The 18785-nt window shown below is 42.2% G+C and overlaps 1 protein-coding gene across 1 annotated transcript in view; it reads right to left on the bottom strand.

The window, feature by feature from the left end:
* ADCY5 (adenylate cyclase 5) overlaps window positions 1-18785 on the bottom strand; it is a 192309-nt gene that overhangs the window by 15927 nt on the left and 157597 nt on the right. The window contains exons 9-12 of the mRNA XM_065751180.1: window positions 11690-11712; window positions 6872-7016; window positions 5576-5673; window positions 2708-2795 (exon numbers count right to left, since the gene is read on the bottom strand). Coding sequence (XP_065607252.1) covers window positions 2708-2795; window positions 5576-5673; window positions 6872-7016; window positions 11690-11712 — 354 coding nt within the window. The remainder of the gene's footprint in view (window positions 1-2707; window positions 2796-5575; window positions 5674-6871; window positions 7017-11689; window positions 11713-18785) is intronic.

Genomic DNA, 18785 nt, shown 5'->3' on the forward strand with positions numbered 1-18785 from the left:
TCCGTGTCATCCATTCATTTGCATGATGAAAATGAGGTAAAATAAAATACAATAAATAAAAACTGTACTTTGCACTATCAGCTGGTCACAGACAGGAGGGTAATATTTCTCCTTTCTATCTTCTTAAGATATATTGTGGACACGGAAAACCACTTAGATAATTGCTGATGTGTTGTGAGATGACAAAAAAAAATAAGGAAGTCTTTAAGTTCTGAGTTTTCAATTTGTAATAAAAGCCTTTGAGACATTTCGAAGTACATTAAGATGATTCCAGAGTAAAAGACAATATCTCCAGGCAATAGGATGTTGCAAGTCCATTTATGTAACTTATTTCACAGAGATTTATTAGTCTATAAAAAAGTACAGTTTTCAGAGGTTACTTCTTCCTTTGCCTGAGAAGAAAATAAATAAATAAATAAGGAGCTTCTAGCCCAGTCTCAGGAGGCAGAGAAAAAGCAGGCAAATGGTACCTATGCAAGGTACAGTCTCAAAATCCTATTTCTTGAGAGTAAGGGCTAACTTGTAATTTTTGCCATATGTGCTCCCAAGAACATGCAAGAAGTTCAATTCCACACAGCATTTTAGATACCAGGAGTTAAGGATTTTAAGAAGAAACACAAACTTGGTAAGTTAGTAGCAAAACAGATGTCTGACAGTGGAGTATTTGTGAAGGGACCATGGTTCCCATGACCTTAGACTCTATTGGGAAGGAACACCATCTCACGGTGGCCAAGTCTTCATGGAGTATCAAAGTGAAAAACTGGAACTCTCTTGTTTATTGCAGCTGAAGGAACTTGGAAAGCCAAACTGGCTGTGTTGGCAGGTCCAGGATCAACTTGTAGTCCGTAGGGAATTTTATAGTAGAAGATAATAATGACAGCAAAAGAAAATAAAACACGATCAAGTTGTCCTGAAAGAGCCTGCTGGCCACTGTCTAAGCCAGACATGGAGAGGCCAAAACAGGGAAGGAAGGAAAAGAGACACTTAACCATGTAACGGTACAGCAAACAGGCAAAAGTTATGCTTACACTGGTATCCTGGGGTGGACACCTGCTTTCCAACTCTGTGTGGAATTAACCACTGGTATGTAAAATACATGCTTTCCTATCCCACATCCGAGTGTGAAACAAATAACGCTGACATCTCTGTGTCTTAAAATTTCCCCCATGGGGTCTGTAAAAGTGCCTTCCTCACTTCTGCATATGGGTAAGAAGGCTTCTTGGAGCAACGTGCAGCACAGTAATAAAGTAATACCCGTTAACCAAGGGCTAGCTAAACACGTTGGTCAAGGCTAAGGAAGCCAGGCTGACCACCCTCCGAGGGTCACAAGGACCGAAGAATGCTATGTGCCTTTTAAATTAATCATTAATTCAGATCAGTAATAACAAAGAAATCAAAAGTCCCCAAATAAAAACGAAAACCTTTGAATTATGTCAGAAGAAGTGAGTGTTGCCACCCGTACATGGAAGCTTGTAAAAGCCAGTGGGTGACAAACAACCATGTGCTTTGAAATCCATCTGGTGGCAAGTCAACGAGCTTGAACCCTTCAGAGTTCTGAGTGTACCAGTGCTCAGCTCAAGGGACACAAGGCATCTCATTAGCATTGTTATCTATACACCTCATTGCTGGTGAACAAGCAGGACCAGCAGAACGCTGCATTTGACTCCCTCCTCATGAGCCCAAGGGAAGCCCCTTGAGTTGTTACATTCAAATTTCATCTAAGGCTTTCACTGGGAACAGTTCATAGCTCCTTTTAAATGAGAAGCAAAGCTTGATTCTCCAGATCTAGCTTTCAAAAACCAGAAAGAGGTGAAACGTGCAAGTATGTCGAGATCCCACCTTCAGCTGTTGAAAATGGCTCAGAGAAGAAGATAATTAAAGGGAGGTAAATCATCTGCCTGGCATAATCCATTACCTAACTGTCTTCTGCAGAAAAATTAATGCTCCTGAGCTATTTTCTGCTAAGCTCTGAGTAACAAAGCTGAGCTTGGGTTGAGGTGCCTGAATCTGTATGATTTCCAGGTTCAGATCCTGCTGGAATGGAAAGATTCTCAAAACAGCATCAGCATTTTAATGCAAGTACCAACTGAGTGAAAAAGAAGAGCCTATCACCCATCCAAAACACTGACTGCCATTTTACCACAAAACACCAAGAATAATTAGCATGACTTCAGATTTCACACAACAAATTTCTCTGCTTATCAGAAACAGTTGCAAGAAAGAGCTCTGTATGCTCATCTGAGAATGGCTGATAAAGTTATAGATGTTTATGGCTTTTACTTCCCCCCAGGACATTTTTCCTTGATGATATTCCGCTTCTGATTATCTGCCTACCCAAACATGCATATGCAGCAGGGGACAGTGCACAGGCTGCTCTGCAGGAAGTTTGCAGGGAGGAAACGAGTGATCAGTGTTTTGTTCCACAATGGGAAACGTGTTCCTCTTATATCACTATGAGAGTGCCTGCAGAGAGAGTGGGGACTTAATAGACATGCAGATCCACAGAGTGATTACTGCTTGCTGAGCTGAAGAGATGCCAACCCTAACATCTGTTTGCTGCTCGTTCCGTCTTATCAAAGCCTTTTCTGTAACCCTTATCACAATGTGGACAGGATGGCTAACAAAACATACTCTGTTAGCTGAAGAAACAGGTTACTGATCCAGTTAGCTTCAGCAAAGGACTCCACAAAGAAAACACGTTTCTTACCTTTACACAGGAGTAAATGATGGAAACAAACACCACCGTGGTCAAGATCAGGAAACAGGTCAGGTAAAAACCCAGCATAAACGTAGAGCTGAAAGCAAGGAGATTTATTTTTAATGCATACCATATAGAAAGCGACAGCTCTGATCTCTAGACTATGACATTTGTAGAAGCTATGACACACTGCACAGGCTTTCCAATTAGGATAGCAGTAGGAGATGCAAGGTGCCTTGAATACCAACAGATAAGCTGCCCTATTTGAATTACTCACACGGGCTGCAGAGTAGAGAGAAAAAAAAAAGACTGCATCTTTTATAGCAATCACCTTCCTGCCGAGGTGACAGCAGAGGGACTGAGAAATACCTCTTGTGCTAGAGGAGGTGACGGAGCAATTTGTTACAGAGGGTCAGCCCGCTGGCTGTGGGATAGAGACCCCAGGAAGGAAAACTGGCTGTGCACTGCATTGCAGCTGAGTGCATGTGAAATCCACAGGGAAGGCCCATTTTGTGTTAAGCTGGTGAAACCCCTCTTATCTGTGCCCCAGGTAGAGATGGCAAACCTGGTGCTTTCCTGAGGGAACACACAAGGGAAAAGCTCAGTGGGGTCAGCCCTGCCACATCTGAGCTTTGTCCTGTGTATGGAACAGGAGCAACCATGGCACAAGAATGGGGATACCAGCTTTAGCCTGGCCAGCTTGAGACATTCCTCTGCTTTCTCTGTTTCTCTCAACTTTGAAGTACAAACAGGACCTCAGGGCCAACTTTGTACTATGCATTTTTGATGTGTTTTGATCATGAAGATATTCAACAACAATTCTGCAGTGATTGGTCTCAGTATGAAAGGACAGGCCCCCTTCCCAGGAGTTTGCCTCGTTCATAATTTAAAGGAAGTACTCTTGCAACGTGACATTAAGGCTAACCACACCAAAGCCAGCTGGTCTCTGTGTTCTCTCATGACTATTAGGATAATTGTACTTGCTAATTCACTGTTTGAGCCTTTGTGAAATTCATTAAAGCTATTGCTCTTTATCATCATAAGTTACCACTGCCATTTTAGCTCTATTGTCAGACTCAGCTGTGACTTTGATGAAGCTCTGATAGCGACACATATGCACCTGTGGTTTCAGATGCTGCTCAGTGTTACCTTCAACAGAAGACCAAACTTGAAATATCGGCAGAAACAACCCAAAAGTTGTGGAACAGTACATCTGATCGGCAGTCAAACCATGACATTTTATTTTAATTCAAATCATATTATCTTTCAGGCAGACTGGGCTACCTAAGGATGCTTAAAAACTTTCCAAAAATGCTAACCACCCCCTTCCAGGCCGTGTGGAAGGGGACGGAGCGGCGTGACATTTATACCACACTGCCATAAGGGACTGGCTCCTGTAATACAAAAGAGTCAGCCATATGGTTGGTGCAGATCAGAAACTGTCAAGCTGTCATTTAAATGTTAAACTGGGTTTTATGGAGGCAGCTTAGTGGCTGCTCAGGGAGTTTGATGAGAACCACAAAGTCTGGTAGAGAGCCTCTGCATGTGAGAGCTCAAAGTGGAAATATCCAGTCAGCAGATCCAAAGTGTCAGCCGTTAGCAAGCGAGGCCAAGCTCTCTAAGAATATTCTGGCCATTAGCTACTGGGCAGTAATTGCTAGGATCTATCTGATTCCAGTTTCCAACCTCTACTTTCCCAAAGTGGATCTGCCTATTTACACAGTGCCTTTGCACTGATGTTATTTTGCTGATCTTCCTGTGAGCAGAAGTGAACGTCCTCTTGCCTGGGAGAGTGAATGACCTCAACAGAACATGCACTATTTCTATGACCTCCCAAATATCTCCTCTGAATGGTACAAACCGATCTCTACTCTGAAAAGAAGCGCAGTGTGAACAGATGTAGAAGCAGTTGTAACGACAAACAACAGCACTGGAACTCTCTTTACGAATTTGTTGTCTTCTTGTATTGAAGATGAATTTGGAGCATTGTTGGAGCTTCTGAGATCTTGTTCTTCCGATTAAAAATGACTAACTCCAAATTTATTTCCAACACAGCAGTGTTCAGTGAATGATATATTATTGTTACTAAATGAGAGCACAGGAAATACCAACATGTTTTAATTTCACAAACTCTTTGAGAAGAAATACCATGTCTGCAGAGCTCACTGCTGGAAAAGATCCAGAGAGTTACACTGTGCCTTTCAGATGCAGGAACACCCTGCAGTGGTTCAAAAGCGCTGTGCGCCACAGCCCAGAGGAGCTTATTCCACTTCAGTCCCTCTCTTGCCTGGGGAAAGAAATGACTGCATCCCTTAAACCCCGGGTGAGCTATCAAAGCTTAGGCATGTGTAGCCCTCTGTACTTTTCTTCTTCTTGCATGGCTGCTCTGAATCCAGAACAAATGCACAAAAGGTCAAACCTCACCTGTGAAGCACACCGAGACCACTGCACTCTGAGCAGTGAACCTGTGATGGGTTTTTCACCTCTCTGTTCTATTGCATTTAGGCAAGGGGACAGAGCAGCCTCCTGTTGTGAATGCACACCATGCCTCAGTAGGCACAGAGAGCTTCCAGCTTACTAATATTTGCTTTCCACAGCCTTATAAATGTGCTGAATCAAATTTTAAGGTGGAGGTAAACGGTAAGAGAAATCACACTGGCAAAGCAGAAAGAGTCACATACCAGTGGGGAAGTTTAATATGTGCTAGAGATGAGTGAAAACAATAAGCACCACACACGAGTTGAGAATGAATTATTTAAGGATTTTCCTTTCCCCTTGGTGCTCTGACTTCTTAAGAAATAAACAACAAAGAAATATAGGCCAGAATATTGGGGAGAGGAGGGGCAGAGGGAAGCAAAGGGGTGATAAGATACTCACTGTGGCACGATTATGATTTGAACAAAGCAGATGAAGAGGAAGACTAGGGAGGCACAAGCCACGTAGGCTCCGAACCTGTCATCCACCTGCTTGGAGTACTGCAAAAATAGCAAACAGCATTACATTAGTGGGAAAACTGGCTACTGCCTTCACCCAACAATATTTTTTCTTGGCTTCCATTTAAGTTCTTGGAAAGAACTGTCACTAAGAAAAGACCAGCACTACAAACTCACTCCCCTGTTCCCTGGGCAAGCTGTAAGGGCTTGAATCCTTACAGGGTTCCAAAGAGCAGGGAACACGTTGACACAGTTGGATGGGAATTCAAGGCCTGATCCTTGCATCAGAGAACAGAAATGGGGATACTAGGGACCAGGATACTAGGTCACTACGGCCAGACATGAACTTTTTCCATGGGAAGCCTCTTCCAACAAGGATGAATGCTGCTAATGAGAAAGCCTTGGGTTTTTTTGTGCAGACAGCTTGGCGCACTCTAACGATAGTGCAAGGATGCCGTGGTTTTCACACAGTCACTCATTCCAACTACTTGTCAACATATCAGTCACATGGGAGCTGCATCCGATTCCCAAAGATGCTTTATTTAGCATGAAGCACAGTTCTCAGTGCAAACGGTTTCAATGTTTGAACCATGAAATGAAAGATGCTTGGAACAGGTGAACTGCTAATTTCCTTAGCAGTTTTCAGCTATAAAATTGAAGAGAAGGAGTGGGGGTAAATTACATGCTTGTGCTTCAACTTGATCCCACACAGATTCATTGAATAGCTATAAATCCTGCAAAAGTCTGCTTTCACAGTAGGTTGCAATTCTTGTCACTGAATGAGTATATTTTTACATAAAATAAAATAAATAGTGCCAACTTAATTTCTGAAGCTTTATCCATTAGACGGTGAGCTTAACATGGAAACTGCTCAAGTATCCCAAAGATCTGTGCTTGGATGAAAAAAAGAACAGGAAAAATATGACTTGGAATTTCTTCAGGTAAATAGTGGCTCACATGGTACCCTTAATAGTAACTGGATTTAACTGGACTTAATGTTACAGTCCAGAGAAGATCTTGTCTCTGTTTAATAGACAGAGAAATTGAAAAGATTTTTGTCTCACAACAGGAAGATATCTGAAAGCTATTAGCTACTCAGGACTCCTGGGTCTGCTAATCTCCTCTCCCAAATCTGTGTGAGAGAGAACTCTTAACTGTTGCTTAAAATGGGTTCCCAAAGACGAGGAGAGACTAATGAACCTCAGGAGCACTTATAGCTCCCTGGGTGGCAGAGCATTACCTTTTTCTCCAGGTCAGGCTCCCTGAATGTTAAGAGAAACTTGCGCACGTGCTCAGAGCGTAATCGATCGATACTTCTGGCATCGATGGCCCGGCCCAGAAACTCATCCACTTCATCCTCCGGGTTCAAACTTTCCTGTGTATTCCTGAGGATGTGGGAAAAAATAAATAATAAAAAAAAGAACATAAGAGGATAAGATAATTGCCCTCTTTTCACCACATGTTATCATCTCACTCTATAACAAACTGTAGGTTAATGGCATTTTGCTTATGACAACGTTGAGCTGGAAAACGGATTATGAGCTGAGAGGAAAATTATACCAGCTGTACTGCTCACTGACAGTCTGCCAGTGAAAGGATTTCGTTTATTTGCCTTTTTTTCCAACACAACCTCCATCAGGGAGCTGTTTTCTTGCTTTGGAGTCTCTTTACTGTGCTACATCCCCATAGCTAGGCTGTAGTTTCCCAGCACTAGTCCTTGGACTTAGCCTTCCCTGCATTTCCCTGCTGTCTTATCTATGATCCATGTAACCAGACATATTCACTGCTTCCCAAAAATCATGTCTATAATGATGCTGGATATTTCAGGTTGGATATTAGGAAGAATTTCTTCACAGAAAGAGTAGGAACGGGTTGCCCAGGGAAGCGGTAGAGTCACTGTCCCTGGAGGTGTTACAGGAAAGGATAGAAATACTAAGGACATGATTCAGTGGGCAGTGTTGGTGGTCGGTGGATGGTTGGACTACAGATGATCTTAGAAGTCTTTTCCAACCTTAATGATTCTATGACGTCTGCAAAAATTTCTGAACTTGAACAATTCTCCATTATTGAGAAAAAAATTATTTGCAGAACAAGCATGGGGAAAAAAATGTGGCCCAAAACCCACTGCTTCTCTTACACAACTCATACGAGTAAGAGAAGCAGACAAGATTTCCTGTTTGAAAGATATTTACTTAATTCACACGAGCTAGGAAGAAGGTAGCAAAAAACCCCCCACAAGATAAATTAGATTCTGCTCTCCAAGTACATGGAAGATTTTAAAATTGCTTATAATCTTTGTTGCCATTGTATTTTTGATGCTTCTCTTCAGAAGAATGGTGCTGATTTTCAAAAAATATTGAAAAAAAAAAAAAGAATTGCCCTGAGGCAATTTGCACTTACAGTCAGGAAACATGAAGCACCTCCCAAAAATCTCTTGTCGCTTCTTAAAATTCTCAGTGACTTGCTGCCGACATTTTAATTGTCTGCCTTAAAAGCAGTCATGGGCAGAAATTAAAAGTTCATCCTGAAGTGCTGTTTTTCTGTTCTGTTTACTTGGATTGCCAAGGACACAGAAGTTGAGCGGGGTTATATTCCAATGGACAACTATTTCTGTGTGCAAATCCCACGATGGGAATGTAGCTACTAGCTCATGTTGAGTGACCTTCAACCTTCGGCACTCTGAAGAAAAGTCCCGGGGTCTGACCTGCAGGATGGGAGGCTGTACTGCTGTTTTGGGTTTTGTCTGCACTGCAGGACAGGGCGCAACGCCCAAGGCTGTTGCTGGGCTCATTGGCAGGGCTGTGCTGTGAGCAGAGGCTGCTCAACGAGGCCTACAAATCAGGATGTGATTCCATACCCAAAGTTAAAAACCCTTTCTGAAGGAGAGGCTTTTTGCCGGACACAGCAGGACTGTAGAGGCCCTGCCACGTACTTCTCATCAAGAGAAAGACAGACCAGGCCTAAGGGCTCATTGCCACCCCTCCTGCCCGTGGCCAGCCAGGCCGCTCCAACACGTTGGTGTCTCTTCATGGCCACATGGCAATGGCAGCTTGTCCACCTTGCCTCGGCTTGCTTCACCCAATCAATAGTTAAGTAGGGTTGGAGTAAAACAGTTGTTCTTAATTTTGGTCTGCAGAGTTACTTAGTTCCTTCCTAGTCATATATTCCTCTTTAAAACTATAGCGAAGTTTTGTCCCTAGGAGGGCAGGAAATTGGATTTACTTCTAGATGCTTCCTTGGAGGAAGCATATCTGCTTAAGCACTCAACAAGTGGCTGCTTATTTTTTACTCGGCCCTCACAAATTGTGTCTTCTGGACCCATAAAAAATGAGTAAGGAAATTATTACGGTTCGTATTTACAGAATGTCTTCCAAGATCCTGCAAGTTATTTACACATGTGGGTCATTCACATTTAGTCATTTCATACCACAAACGAGAGAGGCAATACATTTTCCTCCAGAACTGGAGCAAAAGAGTCAACTCAGAATCTTGGTGAAACTCAGTCACATTTCAATCTCCAGTTGAATAGCATCGTTCAGGAGGACATGAAGTAAAAAATCTGCATGGGTTTTGGTCACAGTTATCTCCAGTTCCGTAACAGGTCATCATACTGCAGAGGGCATTTCTCATATTATAATTTCTGCAGTTGCAGCTTATGTAGAAACATCTCTTCAGTTTTTAAGTGACCTTGCAGGGATATTCACTGCAAGGTAACAACACTCTAGCAGACAGCAAGGAAGTGTGATCACCTGCACATACCCTTCTGCTGGGGTGGCTGCAGGGCACCCTGCCTGTTGTGTCCCTACTCATTACAGTACAGCAAGTCTGGGTACATCTGCGTAAGTTCTAAATCAAAAGAGCAAATGTTCTTGTGCAAATGAGAGCCCTGGAGGCAGTGCTCCTAAGTCAGAGCTAAGCTACTGCCATGGAGTAATGAAATTCACATGTGGAAATGCATATTGATATATTGATAGTGTGTGTGGGAAAACCAGGGATTTCAGGCCCCCATGAAACTTTCAGAAACACCTCTTAAAAGTGCTGTTGAGATCTGTACAAAATGCAGCCAAAAGAAAATTGTTACAAGGGACAGGAACAACACGAACAGCGCTGGGAGCAGCTTTTGCACTCTGCTTGCACATGTGAAAGCTAGCAATTAACCCAAAGAAGTTGGCTTCAGAATGATCCAAAAACATTCTGATTATTCAGTTTTCTGCAGATGAAGAGTGTGAGAGTGAGACCACAGCCAAAACTACATGTATGCCATAACTGCAAATGCTTCGTGCCTAGGTTCAATGACTACATTTGCACTCAGGTGTGTGTCAGGTCCTGTTTTAAGGGATACATGGTGCTTCTCTCCTTTGCTGTCAGAAAAGAGCTGTGTTTCTGCATGTGAAAGCACTGGACCGAGTGCTTGACATCTCATTTAAGCAATGCCACTAACATTTCCTGGCAGGAGAATTCTTTTTTTGCCATATCTTTAACCCTGAATTAAATAGACTGCTGGATCAAGAGAATCTAAGACAATTAGGAGATTTTTTTTTGTCTGGAGCATGAGTGCAAAAAGCCTGCAGTCCGTATAAGACAGAGCCACACTGAATCAGCACTAGTAAATACAGAGCAGTCCTTGCCAGCACTTAGCAACTCAAGTAACCTTTTCAAACTGCAGTATGGAGGAGAGATGGTCCTTGGAGCACCCACCTGCAGTGGTGCCACTCCCCACTCACTGAGTGACTCATCCATCACCCAGCACCGAAGCAGGAGAATTAATTTTCTCTTGTTTGACAAATAAGGATAGATCTTAATTCATGAAGAATACTTAAAAATTCTGTATTCCTCAGGATTATTTTGTTGTAATCTGTTAGATCTTTTCCTCCCAAAATGTACCCACTATCAATTGAGTACACAGCTGCCAGAAGACTTCCCCTAGACACTTTGCACCTCCATTGAAACATCCCACGGTGCACAGAAGTAAATACTATTAAAATAGAGTTTGCACTGAAAGGCAAGAGGAGGAGAGGATGATTCCTAGTATTCAATCTATGTTCAGTCTTATCACATCCATTTACTCGTAGGGAGTTGCACTCAGCCATCATAACATGCATTTCCCCAAAGGCACATTACTTAGGGCCCACAGAAACATTCAGCTGCCCCAGCACACACAGATCTGCTGAGTCCTTATTGGCAGCCTGAGAAATGTGATAAAGAGCAATAGCAACACATTTTAGGCATCAGTCTCCTTCACTGTCATCTGTCTCACCCTGAGCAAGCCTACAATTAATGCCATTCAGTGGTTCTGAACAAGAAATAACTATAGACACCTTCACTGCAGGACATTCTTTAGTGATGCCCAGCTGTGAAAGTGAGAAAGGGACTGTATTATTTTTCTTCCTTCCTCCAAGAGAGACTTTTTCCCACAAAACATCACTCATGTTTTATCATTATTTTTGCCATTTAAAAAGTTGCATATGAAATAGATCAAAATGCTGCGCTAACGTGTTTGCATTTTAGAACACAAAATTATGAATTCACCTTTTATAATGAGCTGTCATTTCTGAGTTTGTTTTTTGCATATAGCAATTAGTACCATGTAATAATTAGAAGCATACACATAAAAAAGCACTCAGGAACTACATGTGTCATTTAGACATACATCATTTGTTCTTACTGGAAACGCTCAACATTGCTAGACACCCTTTGCATGAAGATTTTGTTCCTGGGATATTGTCAAAACAGCAAATACTGAATAACACTGGGTGGGGTGGGGTGGGGTGGGGTGGGAAAGAGCAGCAAAATGTTTTCATCCCAAATGCCAGTTAGACCCACACAAATTAATAAATGTTTTGAGACAGTGGCAGCTCTGATTGCACATCAGTCAATCAACCCCATGTCCTCAGACTGGTTGTCCCTCCGGGAGAAATCCCTGGGGGGGTCCAGGCACTATTCTTGGCTGCTGGGCATTAATTTTTGTTCTTTTTTAATATGAGAAGAAAAAAACAAACAACTAACAACACGAAATCTGCAAACGTTAACTGCATATGACAGAAGAAAATCTACTTACTTGTCCTTGGGGTCCTCAAAACCCTGAAAGAAAGGAAAAGGACACAATGGTTAGGAGGCAGGCAAACCCTGAGAACACAAAGCATCCAGAGGACGACACTGCAGAGGAGTTTTCAGAGCATTCATTGCTAGGTGTGGATGGAGAGCCTCACCAACCCACGGCAATGTTTGTGCTGTGGTGTCATCAGGCAGACAGAACAGTTTTAGAAAAACACATGCCTTCAGATACAAATTTATGGAAATGGAGATAAGGGAAACACTTCAGCTGACTGCTGGCACATGTTATTTGAGAGACAAAACTCCAACTGCTGACATGGGACAGCCACATACTTAATTCAGCAGAGCTGCATCTCTTAATTAAAGCTGGGCTCGGCTAAGGGAATCCGATGCATTTTGCTTTTCCTTTTTTTCAGCAGGAACCCCATAAAAGTTTCCTTACATCTCTACTCACTGCATGCACACACCAAAAAATGTGTTTTCTTGAATAAGACTGCAGAAATTATAATTTCTGTAATAGCCAAAATGCTCACAATTCCTTTGGGGCCACCTGAACTGAGTGAGTGTATTTATGGGCACCCATAACTTAAGTGGCTAGAAGGCCTCAGAGAAAAATGTATGGAGGCACACTTTTAAACGTTTACTATTGCCATACCTAACAGACCAAATACCATGAAAAAAGACATTTTGCATGGGATGAGACAACATCTCTTCTCTGAAATCTTGGCTTAACTTTAACTGAAGTTAAGAGAGGTTGTATACTTGACAAGCAGGCTCACAGGCACAGGGTTTGTACCTTGTGTTCCAAAACATAAGAGAAATGTAGCTGGGAGACATGCAACATTGCTTTTGTTTTCCACCCAGAGACCTCAGGCCAAAACCGCTCAGAGCACGTGAAGATGTTCCAGCTGCTGGACCTGCAGCTGCTCCCAGGCAGGGGGAGCAAACAGAGGCCTGCCTGATGCTGCATGACTGCAAGGAAGAGCCTTTGGGCAACAGCTTTTGCACAGCTGTGTTGTGTGACACCATCAGCAACAAGAACACAGACCAGATTCTAAAGGAGCACAGATTTTGCCCTTGCAATGAGTTAGCAATGTGGCGTTACAGCAATAGGCAGAAGCAAATCCAACACAGCGACCCTGGATAACACTGACTTAGCAAGTGGAAAAAAGCGGCCCTGGTCCCTCAGGTCAACAGGCAGGACTGCGATTCACTGACAGCTATGTCCATTTTTATACCCTCCGTTTCAAAGTCAAACCACACCTCGAAATAGAAACTGCAACTCCAGCTTAACCCATCCGAAATCCAGCCCCATGTACTAGCCACCACTGGATTCAAGTGCAGTGGGAAGAAGGAAACAGTGATGTTGACTTAATGTTAACATGTGCACTTATCCAAGCCAAACAAAACATGTACTTTTGATTTCACATTTAACAGTGACAAAGGGATCATTCAGCTTCTTGTTGTGTGGCTTTTTTTCTTTTCTTAATCATTTTACTGTTGTCAGGAATATCTGATTTATTTATTTATCCTCTAAGCAATGCTACAACTCAGTGCCAAAAACAAAAGCTCACTGATTAATCATGGAGACAAAACGCTTAGTAATTTGTCTGGTGTCATAGCCAGTTAGGCTGAAAAAAGTAAGAAAAGCAGCTGAAGATGGATAGCTACCAGCCAACAAGTGAGGGGGAGGGAACTGATGTGAAAGCAGACAGTACTTGCTCATTAGATAGACATCAAGTTCACATTTTCTAGCTTATCCACATGGGAAATGGATGACTGACTGCAATTGGAGCGTCTCCTAAAATGGTCTGATTTTCATGGACAGCTGAGAAACCATTCATCCTACTGATGTCCTGAAACCAAACACAGATCTCAGACTCCTGCCTTCTAGGTGTGTATGTTTGAGAACGCAAGCCAACCGTTCCATTTACAAGAAAATCTCAGCAAACATAACCTCAGTAAATGCCACAAGACTTCAAGCGTGAAAAAAAAAACGTGGGCTGCATGCTTAGCTGGTCGTTTATAAGGGTGAGCACTAAAGCTACATGGAACTAGATTCCCCCCTGCTTCTCTCCCCCAGCAAAACCGTTGTAAGGAAAGCCTCTAAAATAATACAAAATTAATTGATGTAGTTCTTCAATTTAAAATACTGGACTGCGCTTGAAACCCTAGAAGTTATTCATGCTGGCAGATCAAACAAAATTGGTGTTTAAAAATTGAAAACTCACAAAAAGCCTACTTCAGGTAAAGCAATAAAAGAAATGATTATTCTGTTTTCTTACCCAAATCTACATCTACCAATACCTAAATATTTAAGAGTGACTTGAACTCTTAATTAGAATCAGCTTAAAATTAAATGTAGTAGGAACCTCTTTAAGTTAAGCAAATGATTCACTTCAAATGTTCCCATTTCATGAGAAAGATTCCTCAAGCAGAATTTCCAAAAATGGAATTGTTATGGAGAGAGGTCTGCAAGGTTATTTTAGGAAAAAAAAAAATACCAACCCCAAACCAAAAAAAAAAAAAAAAAAAAGACCCACAAAAAATCCCTCAGCTTCTTAGAAACCGATACCATATTACAGGAGATCTTTTTTCTTTGCACTGAAACACTTAGCTAGGATTCAGAAAAAATATGCCTCAGAGATCTGCCTGCAACCAGAGATTTTTTCCCCTATTCACTAAAGCTTCATTCTTTCAGCTGCATAGCAAGAATCCTTTTAGGCAGGGGAGATGATCATGTGCACAGTGTCACGCTGCTCACCCTCTGCAGGTTGGGAGGATATTTCCCCCTGGGCTCTGCTCTGTGGGCATGCTTGGTCCATTAGAATCATTTGAAAATGGTCACTTAAATTATTTCCTTCTCCTTGCACAAGGCTTGAGCATGCTGGTCTTTTTTTCTTTTCCACTGCTAGAAAACAGTTTCATTTCTTGATGACTTGGATGCTTTGCTCCAATTAAAATCCTTGGGCTTAGTATAGGTCTTGCAGGAATATGGGCTACATCAGTTTGGCTTCATTCCTAAGAACTACCACACTCGTGGCCTAGGAGACAAATGAGCACACATCACAAGTTCCTCAACAGGCAAAGCAACACACACACTGGGGACAGCTCTCCTTCCCATGAAGCTCCATCACGTGCACTAACACCTTTGGCTGAGGGAGTTCAAGCACAGAAGTGAAATAGTGGGTGCTGCTGCTGCAAGCAGCCTTGATCTCTTCTGTCCATGCTGCTGGAGTCTGCATAGCTGTGCTGGGCAGTGTGGTACCCAGCTTGTCTGAGCATGGAACAGCTATGAGCTCCTCAAACATACGCTAAGATTGGCATTTCTGCACACATATGCACAGAGATCTGAACAGCCTGAAAAAACAGCTTGATAAAAATCAGGTGCCTACCATTTAGGAAAGAGGGAAGGAAGAGAAGAAACCAATTCCTAGAGTAGAGTACATAAATCCCCTCTTGATTGCTCATGGACTTGTGCCCAGCAAGCTGAAGCAGTGCTGATGGCTTTCCAGGGTGCTATGAAGAAAAGTCTGGGAACTGTCAGCAGGAATGAAAATGGCAAAAGTGGTGATGGCTACAGGAATCAGACAGCAACGAGTTCACAGAAGTTCAGGAATAGCTCCATAACCACGATGAAGGAGTAGCCCTCATTGAGATCAAAATTCTTTTTCTCTAGAAGGAAACCTAAGGCATGAGACTGGTCAATGCTAAAGGACCTCATGCAATTCTTATTCTTATTTAAACATCCCTGATACTGGGATTTTTCTCCTTCCCCAGGAGGCTGCATTATTCTGCCATCAGGCTGCAAATGTGAAGGTAAAAGCATTTAATAATTGCTTTGAGAATAAGAAAGTTCTCTCTCCGAATTCAGGAACATTAACCCAAATGTAGCTGAATCAGGTCCCTTACCCACCAATGAACTGTCTTGCTCTTTCTTCTTTTCTACATGGGATTCTTAAAAAACAAACAAAAAAAACCCAACAACCCAACCACGTTTTATGGCAAGTCAGGTGGTTCTGAATTTACTAGCACTTACTTTTAATGACCGTCCCTCTGTGGGAACTGACATGCAGAGAAAAAAAGAGAGGGAATGTTACATTACCACATCTGTCCCAAAAGCTTAACAATTTTATGAGGGATATTTTATGGAAATCTACTGCACTAAAAGCTCATGTGACTGCTGCCTCTCTTCTTGACTTCTAAATTAACTAAGCTGTTTTCTTTGAAGATTAATACGGATTCCTTAAATAGAATGATAAAGCATTTGTCAAAGCTGTGACAAGCTGACTGCTGTATCATAATGCTTTGAATCAAGAACCACTAGAAATAATAATTCTAACTTTGAGAACATTAGCTGTAATTATTAACATATTGTAAATACACAAAGAAGTGGAGTAGACTTTACACCCTTTTAACTTTTCCTCTAGCTCCAAAAATAAGATAATAGAGGAGCTGATGAGCTCTATGACCTTTTTAATGACAACGTGGTTGGAATGCACAGAATCCACCTTAAAAGCTTTGCTGGCAACTCCAGTAAAGACTGCGAGGGCAAAAATGTCAGAGGAGCTAATTTTGCTTGCCCTTTGCTCGTGTCTAGCACAAAGACCCCAAATGAATGCGACTTACATGAAATCTAAAGGACTGCAGTCTTATGAATCAAGAAGACAAAATGAGGCTTGTAAGGGCTCACGCCAACTTGCAAAGATGCTCCACAGAGAGAGAGATTATGAAGACACAGATGGAGACAGAAAGGCAGAGAGTGGACCAAGTTAAAAACAAACGTGATATGGCTCTACCACAAAACTAATTATTCACCTCCGTTCTCAGTTTTTCAGTACCGTTTTACATTCTGCCTTTGTCCCTGTGGTCAACCAGACAAGGCTGAGAAGGCAGATGCTGTTAGGTGTAAGAGCAGAATCAGAACTGAAGGATCTTAAAGCACTCAAGCCAGAAATAATGTAATTTCTATACCAGAGTCCAGAAAGTACAGGCACACAAACACACATGTATCGCTGGTCAGAAGGGTATTTAACAAGAATCTAAGTGTGGAATAACAAATTGGTTTATGAAACAGATACAGTGAGTGTGTCTGCTCTATCTGGAACATGGACTAATGAGCTCTGAAAAGCAAAGCTGAAGTGCTCCCTTTCTGCATCCCACCCCACTTGATTAAATAGATTTTCATTCCTCTGCACTGCTCACAGCTGCTGAGGCGCTCCACTTTGTTCTGCTGAGAACGATTTGGTACCCGTCCTCTGTCAGACTGCACCTGACCAAAGCCATGGATTTATTTGGCCTATCAGATTCATACTATGTAGAATATACACTACTGCTTTTGAAATAGCTTTCCCACCTTAATTTTATTTCATTTCTGGCTTGGAACTCACTGCCGGAGGAAGGGCAGGTTGCTCACACTTCCCAGTTTTCTGAACTCTGAATCCAAATTTCTACATCCCAAAGCCACATCTGCAAGTGAAACGGTACATGACTCTGCAACTCACTTGTGAGCAGTTACCATGCCTTGCAGAATAGAAAAGATCCCAAAATAGGCAGTGTTAGAATAAGTTCCTGGCTCCTTCACCTCTGTCCTTTCATCTCTATAATCCAAGTGAAGATAAACAATGCACTTCTACAGAAATTTCTGTTGAACGTTCTTCTAATCAGATGCACAGATGTAGGCAGATGCAGACACACCGAATCCAAATGTGACTTCCCTTAATTAGTCACCCTCTGGGCCTAGAAATGGTTCTGCTGAGTGCCACAGCTTCACCTCTGATGTCAACGTGTGCTGAGCTGCCACTGGCATCAGAGGAGGTGTTTCTTGCATAAAGGGAAATAGGTATCTTTACATCTGTAGGCTTAGTTTAATCCTGCTAGAAGATTGTATGACTCTTTTCAGCAGTGCCTTGGTCCAAACTGCCTTTTCCTGTATGACTACAGTTTACTCAAGAAAAATGTATATGACAGTTGGAAAAATTATCTGTGCAGGACTTCCATGCAAATACTAAACTCTAACCAGATTTCAGAGATGCAGCTGCAGATCAGCTGTTGCATATTGCTCTTATTCTGCTTTTAAAAATTTAATCAAGGTTGATTGCAAGCCCTGATCAACTGGAATTCAAGTTTGCAGTCACAAAAACTGTTCAAAGTCTCCAACAACTTGAGCAGTGTACAGTGCTTTATATGGCTCCCACTCATTTATGTGAAATCACACAGAACATCTGAATCATACAAATCCTCTTTTCAGAAGCACCAAAGCAATTATATAGCATAACTGCATGACAGGATCCCTCCCCTGGCTGTTTTGTCAAACACACTGGCTACAGAAAACCCAGACTGGGTTAACAATTTCCTCCCAGGCCTATAGCAATGCATGGGGATTATAGCAGAATGGATTGCCTGAAAGTTCCTCCCTATTTGACTATGGGAGTTTGAGGGCTACAATGGCAGCAAAGATGCAGTGGGACAAATTCTCCATTGGGTGCCCTTGTCCAACTCTGCTGACGACAATATTGCTATTGCCAGATTTAGCAAGTGATTGCTGGAAAAGAGGAGAATGGTGACCTCAAGCCAAATGAAAACCTTTAGAAGGAGGGTAGACCTTCAGTGCTTCATTCACAGAGTCAAGCTCGCTTCTCTTTGAGCAGGTGGCACTACTGACCAAGGAAAACTTGCCCACTGACTTTTATTTTATATTTTTAATCATTTCTGATGATGATTGGACTAGCTGGTCTCAAAGATCTTTTCCAACCTTAATGATTCTCCTATTTGAATCACTGTAGTTGGCACAGAACCAACTATAGCATTTATTCCTTTGATGCACCTGTTCCCTAATGTTCATTTCCTAGTAAGAAGAAAATCTATTGTAAGGGTAACCTGGGGACAATGAAGAGTAGAAGAGAGTTGTATTTGTGATGCAACATGCAGAGAGCTGCTTGGTTTAAGACAGGGCAAACAGAACAAAGAATTATATTTTATGGTTGAAAGACCAGGCCTGTAGATGAGTAATGTTTTGTTAGAAAGCAAACACCAAGCAATTAAGTATCATGCAGCACGCAGCAGACTGCATGAAGCAGTGGTGCCACAAGGCACTGGGC

The sequence above is a fragment of the Cyrtonyx montezumae genome, unplaced genomic scaffold (assembly GCF_038088225.1).
Source record: "Cyrtonyx montezumae isolate F1298 unplaced genomic scaffold, pur_monq_1.0 scaffold_7, whole genome shotgun sequence".
Classification (NCBI taxonomy): domain Eukaryota; kingdom Metazoa; phylum Chordata; class Aves; order Galliformes; family Odontophoridae; genus Cyrtonyx; species Cyrtonyx montezumae.